Raw genomic sequence first — 16194 nt, 5'->3', positions numbered from 1 at the left:
AAGTAATCTTGGAGAGGACTAGCATGGCTTAACTTCACAATCTTATGTCCCTTCTGGGATTCTGAGCCAGTAACTAACCTGGCCTGCAGCCAGTGCAGGCTCTGTCTCATCTATTGTTTCCCCTCCCTGCCTTTCATCTCCCAAGGAAAGGGCTATCCTTTCTTATCTGATCCAGAATGCTTGAAAAGAGATGTGCATTTGCAGTAGTTCTAGGAGCATAGCTCTTTGAGCCCTCCACCACCCAACCCCTGCTCAACTATGAGCCAGGAAGGAAATTTAGTGGTAGCCAAGAGTGTTTTGTTACAAAACTGCAGATGGTAGAAAACAGGGGAAACAGAAGGCGGGGAGGTGGGAGAACCCCATCACACTGGGATCTATAGTATCTCTGCATATTTTGTGATTGGAGTATCCTTGCCACAGAAACAACAAGCAGTACTTTGCATTTATTGGGTTTGCTATTTCTTAGGGGCTAAATCGTGTGAAGTATCTTATGCTATTGTAGTGCAGTTCTTAAGAGACTGAGCTGTGAGCTAGGAAGTCCCTCCTCCCTGCCATGAATTCAGAAAGTGGCCTGAGACAAGCCATTTTCTTTGAGTCTAAAATCCCACCCTCACCACTACCACCTGATCTAATCTACTTTACAGAGTTGCTGTAAGGGGGGGGCTAAATTAATATAAGGGGGGGTGTGCTTCAAACCTTCTAAAGCATAGTATGCTAAAGTTAAGTGATGATGGAGATTAGCTGAGCCTCTGTGGTGTAGTGACTGGACACCAGGTTGATTCTTGGTATGTTTATTTGGAACCAAGTCCTGCTGAGTTCAGTGAGATTTATTCCTGGATTGAGCATGTGTAAGATTGCATATTGAACTGCAAATCAGGAAGTGCTTCACACTCTGAAGCAGCCTTGCACATCAATCTACACACAAGTGTTATGTTCTCTTAAGCTGCCCAGACCTACATAAGTTATATAAGTGGGAAGAAGGAGGCTTTTGCCAAGCTTACCCTGTCCAGTCATCTGGAGTCATTTCTTATTCACTGACCTAGTGAGTGGTTCTTTACTGTTCTCTACAGTAAGGCACTATCTAAGTGCTAATTATTATTTGTGGGACCCTATAGGCCTTGCTAGGACTCTGTGTCAGATGGCTGTGCCCCAGAATGTGTAATACTATATTAAATATAACATTCATCTATATACTTTGTTCTACAGTGCTATAGACTTTGCTCACTTCAGCTAAGTTTTACAGAGGAGTGGGCAAATGTTTGGAATACAGAATTCTGCCTTTGACGAGGACAGAAGACCTACGATTCCTGCTACCTCTAATGGTTCTGTTTCTGCAACTTGCCATGTATGCTATAAATCAGGGTGGGGAACCTGTGGCCCTCCAGATGTTGCTGATGTTGACCTCTCTTGTGCTCAGGACTGGCCCTACAATGAGGCAGAGTAAAGCAGCAGCCTCAGGCGGCAGATGCTGAGGTGTGGGGAATGGACAGAGCTGTGAGACCCTGTGGCCCATCCAGTAGGCAGCTAGATTGCTGCCCTCGAGTGCAGTGAAAAATTCTGTCCTTTCACCAGTACTGGAGTAAGATTCAACCACCAATCCAATTGGTTTCTGTATGTATCTCGGGGGAGGCTGCCATCCTGTCCTCCGCCTCAGGCAGCAAAATGTCTTGAGCCAGCCCTGCTTATCCCACCTCATTCCAGCCTGGTGAAAGCTATAGGAGAAAAGAAAACTGGTGAACTGTGAGATGTGGCTTGATAAGGATCTCCTTTGCACAATGCGATCAATTGTGTGAGGCTACAGTGACTGCTTCTACCACTGAGCTCAGCTGACAAAGGATTATCGGACTGCATTCATGCAGCTGATCAAGAGGAGAGCCTGTAGTCCAAGCACATACACTCCACTTAGGGAGCTGTGTGTATATGCAAGCTTAAATGCTGGTGCCAGTCCTTCTGCCTGTGCAACATAATTGGTTATTTACAGAAGGATGTGGATTGCAGCAGAGCTGTAGCTACCAGGCATTGCCAGGTGCAGAGCACAATGCTGCAATATCTGAATTTGTATGGAGCCTGGCTCAGCTGGCCTTCGTCAGGAGCTCTAGCTGCATGGTGTCACTGTGCACGTGGCTTTTGAAGTCATCACTGAACTCTTTCAAGAGACACAACAAGCTTCCTCCTGTTTGCATCTTCTGTATCTTTCCTTTGTTTGTATCTTTCCAACCTAATGCATTCTAGCTGAGCATGTGTTTTTCTTCTTCTTTTCTTTGCAGCCAAAGCTTTTGGCCAAGGAGCTGCTAGACCTGGTGGCATCTCATTTCAACCTGAAAGAGAAGGAATACTTCGGGATTGCCTTCACAGATGAGACGTAAGTGTTTCAGGATCAGAGCACAAAGGTTCCTAATTCTTGGAAGAAATGGGCAAGACCTTTAATGTGAGGCTCCGCAGGGCTCAGTTCTATCCCCCGTTGTTTAACATCTACATGAAACCACTGGGTGGGTTTATCCGGAGGTTCAGAGTTCGTTGTCAGCAGTATGCTGATGTCACTCAGCTCTTTTTCTCCTTTACATCTGCAAGTGAGGCAGTGGAAGTGCTGGACCAGTAACTTGCCTCGGTAATGGATAAGAGCCAACAGACTGAAGTTCAATCCAGATAAGACTGAGGCACTGTTAGTGGATGGTTCCCTAGACCAGATGGGTGAGAGGTCACCTGCTCTTGTTGGGGTTACACTTCCTCTGAAGGAGCAGGTTCGTAGCTTGGGGGTCCTCCTGGATCCTTTGCTGTTGCTTGAGGCTCAGGTGGCCTCAGTGGCCCGGAGTGCCTTCCATCAACTTCAGCTGGTGGCCCAACTATGCCCCTATCTGGACAGGGATAGCCTAACTACTGTTGTCCATGCTCTGGTAACCTCAAGGTTAGATTACTGCTTTACCTGCAGCAATTGCATGTTGATTGCCCTCTTAAAAGACAAAGTCCAGCAACTGGAGGAACGTGTAGCTACGCTCCAAAGAATTAGAGAGCTGGAGCTCTTCTTGGAAGCAACAGAGCACACCGTCTCCACCAAGGAGGAGACAGGGGACTCCCCTGAGAAGGAGGCTAGTTCACCAACACAGGAGCCAGATATATGGAGAAACGTGACTCAAAGAAGTAGGAGGCCCAGGGTTCGCTCTGATTGTTTAGAAATACACAATCGCTTTGAGGTCCTCTCCCCTAGCATGGAAGACGAAGAGCAGACTCCATTTGAGGATCTCTCCCTCATTACAGTCAATCAGGTATATGAGGACGAGCAGCAAAGTCAGCCCTCAGGGAATGTGCAGGCGACCTTGGAACGGACAGCTCACGGAAGAACCCCGACCAGACCTAAGAGGAGGCGTGTAGTGGTGATAGGGGATTCCCTACTGAGGGGAACAGAAGCAGTTATCTGTGGGCCTGACAAGATGTCTCGGGAAGTGTGCTGTCTCCCCGGGGCTAAGATCCAAGATGTAACTGAACGACTGCAAGGAATCATAAAACCCACTGACAAATACCCCTTCCTCTTGGTTCATGTGGGAACCAATGACACTGCAAGCAATAGCCTCCAGAAGATCAAAAGAGATTACGAGGCTCTGGGCAGGAAATTGAAGCAATTAAATGCACAAATTGTCATCTCATCTGTCCTCCCAGTTGAACGACGTGGCCCAGGGAGAGAGGGAAAAATAGTGGAAGTGAACAACTGGCATCGCAAATGGTGTAAACAGGAACGGTTTGGATTCTTAGATCACGGAATGCAGTTTCTTAAAGATGGACTTCTGGCAAGCGATGGGCTGCACCTCACAACGGTTGGGAGGAATGTTTTTGCAAAAAATCTCAGAAACCTCATCAGGAGGGCTTTAAACTGACTAATGTGGGGGAGGGAGACAGTGGTCCTGAAGGTAGGAGTCTATCAATTGATGAAGATGATCATCCAAATGTCATAGACCGAATGGAGCAAACAGCACGCAGACCTAGTGGTGGGAGGAAAAAATCCTTAAATAAGAGACACGGGGGAATGATTAATGGACTTCAATGTCTGTACACTAATGCGCAAAGCATGGGAAATAAACAAGATGAGCTTGAGCTCTTGGTGCAGCAAACTAAATATGACATAATAGGAATCACTGAAACCTGGTGGGATAAGTCCCACGATTGGAATGTAATAATGGAGGGATACAATCTATTTCAGAGAAACAGACCAGACAAGAAAGGAGGAGGAGTGGCGTTATATGTCAGGGATGTGTATACCTGTGAAGAGATCCAAGATTTAGAACCTCAAAGCCAAAGTGAGAGCATTTGGGTCAAAATTAAGGGAGAGAAGAATAACAGTGACCTCATTGTGGGAGTTTACTATAGATCCCCAAGCCAAACGGAGGACATAGATGATGCCTTCCTGGAACAGATGGCCAAGCATGCAAAAGGAAGGGAGATAGTAGTAATGGGGGACTTCAATTACCCGGATATTTGTTGGATGTCAAACTCAGCCAAGAGCATAAGGTCAAACAGATTCCTCACTGGCCTTGCAGACAACTTCATTGTCCAGAAAGTGGGAGAAGCAACAAGAGGAACAGCCATTTTAGATCTGGTCCTAACCAATGTTGATGACCTGGTTAGTGGGGTAGAAGTGGAAGGATCATTAGGCGCGAGTGATCATGCTCTTCTGAAGTTTACTATACAGCGGAAAGGAGCAGCCAAGCATACTAGGACACAATTTCTCGACTTTAAGAAAGCCGACTTCATAAAACTTAGGGAAATGCTGGGTGAGATCCCATGGACAGTAATACTAAAAGGAAAGGGAGTTCATGATGGCTGGGAGTTTGTTAAGAGGGAGATAGTAAAAGCACAACTTCAGGCAATACCAATGAGACGGAAACATGGAAGGTACCTAAAGAAGCCAGGGTGGCTATCTAAATAACTTTTAACTGAGTTAAGATTAAAAAAGGATGTGTACAAAAAATGGAAAAGGGGGGAAACCACCAAAGAGGAATTCAAACAAATAGCCAGCACGTGTAGACACAAAGTCAGAAAAGCTAAAGCACAGAATGAACTCAGGCTTGCTAGAGAGGTTAAAAGCAACAAAAAAGGCTTTTATGGGCATGTTCGTAGCAAAAGGAAGAACAAAGAAACAGTGGGGTCACTCAGAGGAGAAGATGGTGAAATGCAAACAGGGGACACAGAAAGGGCTGAACTCCTCAATGCCTTCTTTGCCTCAGTCTTCTCCGATAAAGAAAACAATGCCCGACCTGAAGAATTTGGACCAAATGATTCAGCAGAGGAAACACAGCCCAGAATAACTAAGGAGATAGTACAAGAATACTTGGCTAGTCTAGATGTATTCAAGTCTCCAGGGCCAGATGAACTGCATCCAAGAGTATTAAAAGAACTGGCAGATGTGATTTCAGAACCACTGGCAGTCATCTTTGAGAATTCCTGGAGAACAGGCGAAGTCCCGGCAGACTGGAGGAGGGCAAATGTTGTCCCTATTTTCAAAAAGGGGAAAAGAGAGGACCCAAATAATTACCGCCCAATCAGTCTGACATCAACACCAGGGAAGATTCTGGAGCAGATCATTAAGCAAACAGTCTGTGAGCACCTAGAAAGGAATGCTGTGATCACCAATAGTCAGCATGGATTTCTGAAAAATAAGTCATGTCAGACGAACCTGATCTCATTTTTTGACAGAATTACAAGCCTGGTAGATGAAGGGAACGCAGTGGATGTAGCCTACCTTGATTTCAGCAAGGCATTTGACAAGGTGCCCCATGATATTCTTGTAAAGAAGCTGGTAAAATGCGGTCTTGACTATGCTACCACTCAGTGGATTTGTAACTGGCTGACTGACCGAACCCAAAGGGTGCTCATCAATGGTTCCTCTTCATCCTGGAGAAGAGTGACTAGTGGGGTGCCACAGGGTTCTGTCTTGGGCCCTGTCTTATTCAACATCTTTATCAACGACTTGGATGATGGACTCAAGGGCATCCTGATCAAATTTGCAAATGACACCAAACTGGGAGGGGTGGCTAACACCCCAGAGGACAGGATCACACTTCAAAACGACCTTGACAGATTAGAGAACTGGGCCAAAACAAACAAGATGAATTTTAACAGGGAGAAATGTAAAGTATTGCACTTGGGCAAAAAAAATGAGAGGCACAAATACAAGATGGGTGACACCTGGCTTGAGAGCAGTACATGTGAAAAGGATCTAGGAGTCTTGGTTGACCACAAACTTGACATGAGCCAACAGTGTGACGCGGCAGCTAAAAAAGCCAATGCAATTCTGGGCTGCATCAATAGGAGTATAGCATCTAGATCAAGGGAAGTAATAGTGCCACTGTATTCTGCTCTGGTCAGACCTCACCTGGAGTACTGTGTCCAGTTCTGGGCACCACAGTTCAAGAAGGACACTGACAAACTGGAACGTGTCCAGAGGAGGGCAACCAAAATGGTCAAAGGCCTGGAAACGATGCCTTATGAGGAACGGCTAAGGGAGCTGGGCATGTTTAGCCTGGAGAAGAGGAGGTTAAGGGGTGATATGATAGCCATGTTCAAATATATAAAAGGATGTCACATAGAGGAGGGAGAAAGGTTGTTTTCTGCTGCTCCAGAGAAGCGGACACGGAGCAATGGATCCAAACTACAAGAAAGAAGATTCCACCTAAACATTAGGAAGAACTTCCTGACAGTAAGAGCTGTTTGACAGTGGAATTTGCTGCCAAGGAGTGTGGTGGAGTCTCCTTCTTTGGAGGTCTTTAAGCAGAGGCTTGACAACCATATGTCAGGAGTGCTCTGATGGTGTTTTCTGCTTGGCAGGGGGTTGGACTCGATGGCCCTTGTGGTCTCTTCCAACTCTATGATTCTATGATTCTATGATTCTATGATTCTATGAATGTGTTATACATAGGGCTAGCTCTGAAGAGGGTTCGAAACTTCTGCTGGTGCAGAATTCAGTGGCCAGGTTGCTCACCATAGTAAGACGGTTTGAGCATATTACACTGATCCTGGTCCGACTGCACTGGCTACCAATTAGTTTCTGGGCCCAATTCAAAGTGCTGGTTTTGGCCTATAAAGTCTTAAATTGCTCAGGGCCGCAATACCTCAAGGACCACCTCTTTCCATATGAACCTACCCGGACCCTGAGATCATCCTCTGAGACCCTCCTCTGTGTGCCTCTTCCTTGAGAGGTCTGGAGGGTGGCAACACGAGAACAGACCTTGTCTGCAGTGGCTCCCCGTCTGTGGAATGCTGTTCCCAGGGAAGTTGGCCTGGTGCCTTCATCATACAGCTTTAGGTGCCAGGCAAAAACATTCCTTTTTAACCAGGCTTTTGGTTGATCCGATTTATATCCTATGCCCTTTTAAAATGTGTTTTTTGGGGGGCGCTATTGGGTTGTTGTTTTTATTTGTATTAGGTATTTTGTGGTTTTATATCTTGATTTTATTCTGTGAACTCCCCTGTGACCCCCATGTATAGGGTGGTATATAAATTCAATAAATAATAACAATAAGGAGAGAAGGGCAGGTAGCCCCACCTACTAGGACAAGAGCAGCTCCATCACCTGAAGACTTCTGCCAATCTTGTTGTTGGTCCCTGATCAGCCCCTTGCTATCTTACAGCAAGTCTGATTTCTATAGACACTGTTCAAAGTGTCCCTGCAACCATGAAGTATAGAAACCTGACACAATTTATTGAAGTCCTGTGTTCATTTAAATTTTACTGCAAGCATGTGGATAATTATGAAATTGTAGAAGTTGTAATCATGTGCACCCAATGGACTGCCAGGTGAAACTGAAATACACATTGTTGCGTCAAGAAAAATGGAAATCTACTTCCTGTTTCCATCTGTTTTTTACATGGAACTGTAACTACCTTTAGAATGTAAGGATCTTAAGAGGACAGAGTCTGATCTAGTTAACCATTTATCATGCAGTGACTAGAACAAAAGGAGCCCTGGAGATGCTGGAAAATAATCAATATTCAATTAGTATCTTCAAAATTTTTAACCAATTTATCTCCATGGTAAAATATCACACAGTCTTCTCAGGTAAAGTCCACCAAGAACAGCTCCAGCACTGCTGGCATTGATTGCACTTTGGCATCAAGAAAGAACTTTACATATATTTTTTGTATGGAGAAGCTCTTTTAGGAGCTGTGGGCTGGGAAGTGGTCAAATCGGCTTCTAAGTGGTTTATAACTACAAAACCAATTACAGCTTCTGTAAGTAGCAGCTTCTGTAAGTAGCAAGGCCTTAAAAGGGACCCAATGATTAATAGGTAAAAAGGTAAAGGGACCCCGACCATTAGGTCCAGTCGTGACCGACTCTGGGGTTGCGGCGCTCATCTCGCTTTACTGGCTGGGGGAGCTGGCGTTCGTCCGCAGACAGCTTCTGGGTCGTATGACTAAGCCGCTTCTGGTGAAATGAGAGCAGCGCACGGAAACGCCGTTTACCTTCCTGCCAGAGCGGTTCCTATTTATCTACTTGCACTTTGACGTGCTTTTGAACTGCTAGGTTGGCAGGAGCAGGGACCGAGCAACGGGAGCTCACCTGTTTCAGAGAATCTATTTCAATCTATTTCAGAGAAACAGACCAGACAAGAAAGGAGGAGGAGTGGCTTTATATGTCAGGGATGTGTATACCTGTGAAGAGATCCAAGATTTAGAACCTCAAAGCCAAAGTGAGAGCATTTGGGTCAAAATTAAGGGAGAGAAGAATAACAGTGACCTCATTGTGGGAGTTTACTATAGATCCCCAAGCCAAACGGAGGACATAGATGATGCCTTCCTGGAACAGATGGCCAAGCATGCAAAAGGAAGGGATATAGTAGTAATGGGGGACTTCAGTTACCCGGATATTTGTTGGATGTCAAACTCAGCCAAGAGCATAAGGTCAAACAGATTCCTCACTGGCCTTGCAGACAACTTCATTGTCCAGAAAGTGGCAGAAGGAACAAGAGGAACAGCCATTTTAGATCTGGTCCTAACCAATGTTGATGACCTGGTTAGTGGGGTAGAAGTGGAAGGATCATTAGGCGCGAGTGATCATGCTCTTCTGAAGTTTACTATACAGCGGAAAGGAGCAGCCAAGCATACTAGGACTCAATTTCTTGACTTCAAGAAAGCCGACTTCATAAAATTTAGGGAAGTGCTGGGTGAGATCCTATGGACGGTAATACTAAAAGGAAAGGGAGTTCATGATGGCTGGGAGTTTGTTAAGAGGGAGATAGTAAAAGCACAACTTCAGGCAATACCAACGAGACAGAAACATGGAAGGTGCCTAAAGAAGCCAGGGTGGCTATCTAAATAACTTTTAACTGAGTTAAGATTAAAAAAGGATGTGTACAAAAAATGGAAAAGGGGGGAAACCACCAAAGAGGAATTCAAACAAATAGCCATCATGTGTAGACACAAAGTCAGAAAAGCTAAAGCACAGAATGAACTCAGGCTTGCTAGAGAGGTTAAAAGCAACAAAAAAGGCTTCTATGGGTATGTTCGTAGCAAAAGGAAGAAGAAAGAAACAGTGGGGTCACTCAGAGGAGAAGATGGTGAAATGCAAACAGGGGACACAGAAAGGGCTGAACTCCTCAATGCCTTCTTTGCCTCAGTCTTCTCCGATAAAGAAAACAATGCCCGACCTGAAGAATTTGGAGCAAATGATTCAGCAGAGGAAACACAGCCCAGAATAACTAAGGAGATAGTACAAGAATACTTGGCTAGTTTAGATGTATTCAAGTCTCCAGGGCCAGATGAACTGCATCCAAGAGTATTAAAAGAACTTGCAGATGTGATCTCAGAACCACTGGCAGTCATCTTTGAGAATTCCTGGAGAACAGGCGAAGTCCCGGCAGACTGGAGGAGGGCAAATGTTGTCCCTATTTTCAAAAGGGGGGAAAGAGAGGACCCAAATAATTACCGCCCAGTCAGTCTGACATCAATACCAGGGAAGATTCTGGAGCAGATCATTAAGCAAACAGTCTGTGAGCACCTAGAAAGGAATGCTGTGATCACCAATAGTCAGCATGGATTTCTGAAAAATAAGTCATGTCAGACTAACCTGATCTCGTTTTTTGACAGAATCACAAGCCTGGTAGATGAAGGGAACGCAGTGGGTGTGGCCTACCTTGATTTCAGCAAGACATTTGACAAGGTGCCCCATGATATTCTTGTAAAGAAGCTGGTAAAATGCGGTCTTGACTATGCTACCACTCAGTGGATTTGTAACTGGCTGACTGACCAAACCCAAAGGGTGCTCATCAATGGTTCCTCTTCATCCTGGAGAAGAGTGACTAGTGGGGTGCCACAGGGTTCTGTCTTGGGCCCAGTCTTATTCAACATCTTTATCAAGGACTTGGATGATGGACTCAAGGGCATCCTGATCAAATTTGCAGATGACACCGAACTGGGAGGGGTGGCTAACACCCCAGAGGACAGGATCACACTTCAAAACGACCTTGACAGATTAGAGAACTGGGCCAAAACAAACAAGATGAATTTTAACAGGGAGAAATGTAAAGTATTGCACTTGGGCAAAAAAAATGAGAGGCACAAATACAAGATGGGTGACACCTGGCTTGAGAGCAGTACATGTGAAAAGGATCTAGGAGTGTTGGTTGACCACAAACTTGACATGAGCCAACAGTGTGACGCGGCAGCTAAAAAAGCCAATGCAATTCTGGGCTGCATCAATAGGAGTATAGCATCTAGATCAAGGGAAGTAATAGTGCCACTGTATTCTGCTCTGGTCAGGCCTCACCTGGAGTACTGTGTCCAGTTCTGGGCACCACAGTTCAAGAAGGACACTGACAAACTGGAACGTGTCCAGAGGAGGGCAACCAAAATGGTCAAAGGCCTGGAAACGATGCCTTATGAGGAACGGCTAAGGGAGCTGGGCATGTTTAGCCTGGAGAAGAGGAGGTTAAGGGGTGATATGATAGCCATGTTCAAATATATAAAAGGATGTCACATAGAGGAGGGAGAAAGGTTGTTTTCTGCTGCTCCAGAGAAGCGGACACGGAGCAATGGATCCAAACTACAAGAAAGAAGATTCCACCTAAACATTAGGAAGACCTTCCTGACAGTAAGAGCTGTTCGACAGTGGAATTTGCTGCCAAGGAGTGTGGTGGAGTCTCCTTCTTTGGAGGTCTTTAAGCAGAGGCTTGACAACCATATGTCAGGAGTGCTCTGATGGTGTTCCTGCTTGGCAGGGGGTTGGACTCGATGGCCCTTGTGGTCTCTTCCAACTCTATGATTCTATGATTCTATGATTTGAACCGCCAACCTTCTGATCGGCAAGTCCTAGGCTCTGTGGTTTAACCCACAGCACCACCCGCGTACAAGTGCCAGTTCCTTAGGACTGGTTGCCCTGGCAGGATATGTGTTGGATAAGGGGCATCATTCACAAGCAGAGCTAAGTCATTCTGCACTAGCTGAAGCCTCTGGGCCAGCTGTATAGAAAGCTTTGCATTAAGATAAACATGAGGTTACCAACACATGACTCACAGTAGACAAGTCACATCTGTCCAGCTGGTGATGGGGCCTTTGCTGTGGAGGCCACTTGGGTCTCTGTGGGCAAAGATGTTTCTAGGAGCACCCCTCGGGGCCCCCTGCTCCCTCAGAAGGAGTGCAGCTCTCCAGAAAAGGCTACCTCCACAAGCAAAATTGCTGTCAATGAAAAATGCTCCAAGGACCTCTCTGTCAAAATACTGTGGTATTTTTAATTAAAATATAAATCAACCAGGCCTTTTTTTCAGCTGGGACTTGCCAGAACTCAGTTCCGGCACCTCTCAGGTGGGCGCCATTGCTGTTATAAAGGACAAGAGAGGCATTCATGGTGAGTTCTGGCACCTCGTTTTCTAGAAAAATAACATTGGGTCCACCAACTAGTTTTTATTTAAAAAACAAATCTGAACCCATTGAGAACCTAGAAAAAACCCACTTTTACTGGTATAGGTTGAGTGTTTAAACAAAGGGGGAGGCTTGTGAGAGCAGCCCTAAACTATGTCGTATGAAAGTAATTCTTTGACTCCAGAGGAAAATCTCTACAGGTGTAATTTATTTAGAAATGATTTGTACTGGGGATTTCCATTCATTAGTTGCGCTGCCTCATGACAACCTGAATGGAAAATCAATGGGAACAACCTTTGTGTTGGTGACTTAATAGCTCCTTTTGGTGATATCGGGTCATTACTTCATACTGCGTGACCAGAATGAGATTGCCATGCTATGAAAGTGAAAAGAAGAATCTTCATGTTTGAAAGATCTTAGAAACATTTCACAGTATTAACTTTAGGGTCAGGCTATACCCAAAAGAAGTATGCAGCAGGTTGCGGGGGGGGGGGGTCTGCTCCTCTGCAAATTTAGGTTGTGTAGTATCATGCTTTGTCCCGGCTTGCCAGGTCATTATGCAGAGCCTGCTGGGAATGAGTTGCAGCAGCCGGCCACCTGGCACTGGAAACAGAGACAGTCAGTAGCGCAGGGATGAGGAACGTGTAGCCTCTCCAAAGTTTGCTAGGCTGCCACCTCTCTCATCCTTGACTATTGACCATGCTGGGCTGGCCAGGGCTGAGAGGAGTTGGAGCACAACAGCATTTGGAGGTGCACATGCTCCCCAGAGCTGAGGTAGCTGGGATGAGGCTGCATGGGACCTGGGAGGGCCTAATGACTGCCCAAACTCCACCCCCCATCACCATCTAAAGAAAGGATGTTGTCTATTGTGTGGCACCATTGAGCATCCTCTGTATTCTGTGGCTTCTGCAGTGAGCGTCTCAAGGGAAACAAATAACCTTGGAGGGCTGCATGGGACCCCAGTGAGGCTTCTCTCTCAGAGGCCTGGGCTGCTCTTCATAGAGCCATTCTCCTTCTCAGTGGTCTTCAGAGAGTTCCTGGTATACATGGGTGTTAACCTGGTTCAAAGTTATCATAGACTATCATAGACTATGCTATCAGTGGACTTTCAGGACTAGATCACAACCATTGGTGAACTTGTAATTAAGGCAAATGCTGCCATTTTTTAACATTTGGCAAGGAGCATGTCACTCTCCTTTTCGGTACTGGCAATATTAACAACACCTTTCAAAGTGAAGTAACCTTTACAGTTATACATAGAACTGCACAGTAAAACACATATAAACTACTATATTTATTTGTGGTGAGTTGGGGTTGCATATGGATAATGTTTAATATCCCACTTTCTGTTAAAGTAAGAGTGTGTCTGTGCCACAGATGTGCCCAGATAAGTAAGAACAAATTGGCCATATTCCTGTGCGCTTCTGCAGGAGGTACTTGTGAATATGTTGGTGGTGTTTTTGAAGTTAAGTCTGCCTCAGAAATTAAAAGAGCTACTCCATAATCATAAGAAAAGAAAATGCATACTGTATATGCTGCAGGAGAGTTAAAATGTACTAATATCTAAAAGAATGTTTCATGATGGCAGACAGAGGTGACAACAAAAACCTCTCAACTCAGAAACCCAAGAGCGAGGGTTGCAACCAAAGGGGCCTGGTGGGGGCACAGCCATGCTCTTCCCTGCCGCTTGGCCAAATCAGCTGTCCCAAACGTATCCATGGCACTGATGGGATCTCCCCACCAGAACTTCTTTGTTTCCATGATTGCGTGTTGTTAATAGCCTGGCAATGAGAAGGCTCCCCGTGATCCATGGACTAGAAAGAGTTAATTGTCCTTCATTTGCAATACAGAAAATATGCAAAGGAATAGTCTTTCCACCCAGTAAATGCCATGAGGTATAAATGCAAGAGAATAAATTGGGTTGGAGTCAGTGGTGAGAGAGAGGCATTGTTGTATGTGGCATTCTCACTTGCTGCTTTTGTCCCGCTATGCTCTTTGGTCAGCAGCTTTTGCTAGTTATTGGGACACTGTGAACAGAAAAGACGGTGGGAAGGCTCAATGCAAAGATGCCTCTGTAAGGAGACCAAAAGCCACCACCCTCTGAGACTCCCCAACTTCTGTGATCACCACAAGATGCCTCAGGTTGGAACTGGGTGTGCAGAACCCATGAGTCTTTACAAGGGAAAATGGTGTAAAGCAAACTGAGAGCAGCATGAAGTACCGGTAACTACAGAGTGTGTGTGTGTGTGTGTGTGTGTGTGTGTGTGAGAGAGAGAGAGAGAGAGAGAGAGAGAGAGAGAGAGAGAAGCAGCTGTGTTTTTGAAAGCTCTTGAAAGGCAACTTGGCAGGCTCTATTTGCAAGGCCGTTTCAGACATACTGGGTGGCAAATAAAATATCTGAGACATTGTTTGGCTGTGTTTTAGCCTGCAGTGAAATAGTACAGACCTTGTATAAACTCCTAGCAGTAGCAACTTTTAATGGAATGCCTGACAGACTTTCCATTATATAGTCATGCCAAGGGTGGCAAGGCTGCAATAAAGGGCAAAAGCACTTATCTCTTTGGTTCTGCCTCTTTGCATTGTACATCTCCAGTCCTCACTCTGACAAGGTGAGCTTCACATGTTAAACATTTAAGCCTGAAGTGACAGCCCTACCATCCCCACAGCAATGTTGCATGTATTCCTCAAATACAGTAAGTGAGAGAAGCCACTTTCTCAGCTGCTTTATTATATCTACAGTCTCAGTCAAAATAGGTAGGAGGAAGAAACCTCTTGTTTCACTTCCATCCCTTTGTCTCTTACCTTCATCAGGAGCCACCTGAACTGGCTTCAGCTGGACCGCAGGGTGCTGGAACACGACTTCCCCAAAAAGTCGGGACCGGTTGTTTTGTACTTTTGCGTCAGGTGAGTATATGTTTTGGCATCTCTCAGAATGTACCACAGCATGTTTTTGCATTTTTGTTCTTGTAGTAAGTTCAGAGTTGGTGTTGTTTAGAAAGGGTAAGGTAAAGTGTAAAGGGACCCCTGACCGTTGGGTCCAGTCATGGACGACTCTGGGGTTGTGGCGCTCATCTCGCTTTACTGGCCGAGGGAGCCAATGTTTGTCTGCAGACAGCTTCCAGGTCATGTGGCCAGCATGACTAAGTCGCTTCTGGCGAACCAGAGCAGCGCGCGGAAACGTAAGGACCCAAAAAGTCCCCACTGCAGAAAATCACTAGGGCACAGAATGGGGAAGGGCCACAGCTCCATGGTAGGGCATGTGCCTTGCATGTTTAAGGTCCCACATCAAATCCCCAGCATGTAGGCAGAACAACAGCAGCTACCCAAGAAATGAGCTGCCAGTCAGTGTAGGACTGACTCAGAATAAGATAGCTTCCTATGCTGCTGCAAGTTTGAGGCTGCAAAAGGGCATTTCACCAAACATAAAGCCTTGTGCTGGTTGCCAGTGAGAACCCAGGTATTGGTACTGAGGTACGTAGCCCTGAACAACAGGACAACCCGAGCTTCAAGATGGTTGGGATATGTCCTGAGGACCTCCTCAGTGGCAGCTTCCCAATTGTGGAAGTCCCATCCCAGGGAAGTATATTTGTCTCCACATTGACCACTTTTAGGCATCAACTGAAGATGTATCGGTTTGTGCTGGCTTTGGGGACATAAATGGATTCCATAGCCCAACAGTTTTAGTATCATTGTCCTTTGGTTTTTAGATACATAGTTGTGGATGTTTGTGGTGGTTGCATTTTACTGTGTTGTGAACCGCCCAGGGAGGAAGGGTGGCACAGATGGTGCTGAGGTTCATGTTCAGATCTCACCTCAAACGCTTTAGATGGCTTTAGACAAGCTGACATTCCCTTCACTGTACATCCTCCTCTTTGATGGGCAATGATTCTGGTTTATCTTACCGGCTTATATACCTGATTTGGGTATATTCACTTAGAGCAGAGAGGTGGAGTATAAATATGAAAAATAAATATAATGAGTTGTATATTTGTAGTATTTATTTGTATAATATTTGTAATCTTTTAATATCAGTAAGGATGGGTTTTTTTTAGTTTTTTTTTAATTTTCCAACATTAAAACAAGTGAAGAAATAAACATACATAACACATACATACAAAAAAGGAGTACATAAATAAAAGAAATAATAATAAAAAAAAACAAAAGAAAAAACATCACCTAACATAAAACACCAACTAACTAACTTACATTAACTAAATAACTAAATAACACACAACATTAATTGACTTCCCTTCATCTCGGTTTCAGAATATATTATATGATTTTTTATCTGCAGTTTCTTTTCCTCAAAAGACTCTTTACGTCACAAGTGTTACGTCACACCTACTGTGA

General features: G+C 45.1%; 1 protein-coding gene across 9 annotated transcripts in view; it reads left to right on the top strand.

Moving 5' to 3' along the window:
• Positions 1-16194, top strand: part of FRMD4A (FERM domain containing 4A) — a 426455-nt gene that overhangs the window by 288437 nt on the left and 121824 nt on the right. For all 9 annotated transcript variants that reach the window (XM_083574960.1, XM_083574962.1, XM_083574966.1 and 6 more), the window contains 2 exons: positions 2268-2362; positions 14656-14748. In XM_083574960.1, the coding sequence (XP_083431086.1) occupies positions 2268-2362; positions 14656-14748 (188 nt within the window). The remainder of the gene's footprint in view (positions 1-2267; positions 2363-14655; positions 14749-16194) is intronic.

Source organism: Podarcis filfolensis, assembly GCF_964270895.1.
Source record: "Podarcis filfolensis genome assembly, chromosome: 10".
NCBI classification, from domain to species: domain Eukaryota; kingdom Metazoa; phylum Chordata; class Lepidosauria; order Squamata; family Lacertidae; genus Podarcis; species Podarcis filfolensis.
Note: the sequence above shows the minus strand (reverse complement) of the source record. Positions and strands in the feature narration are given on the sequence as shown.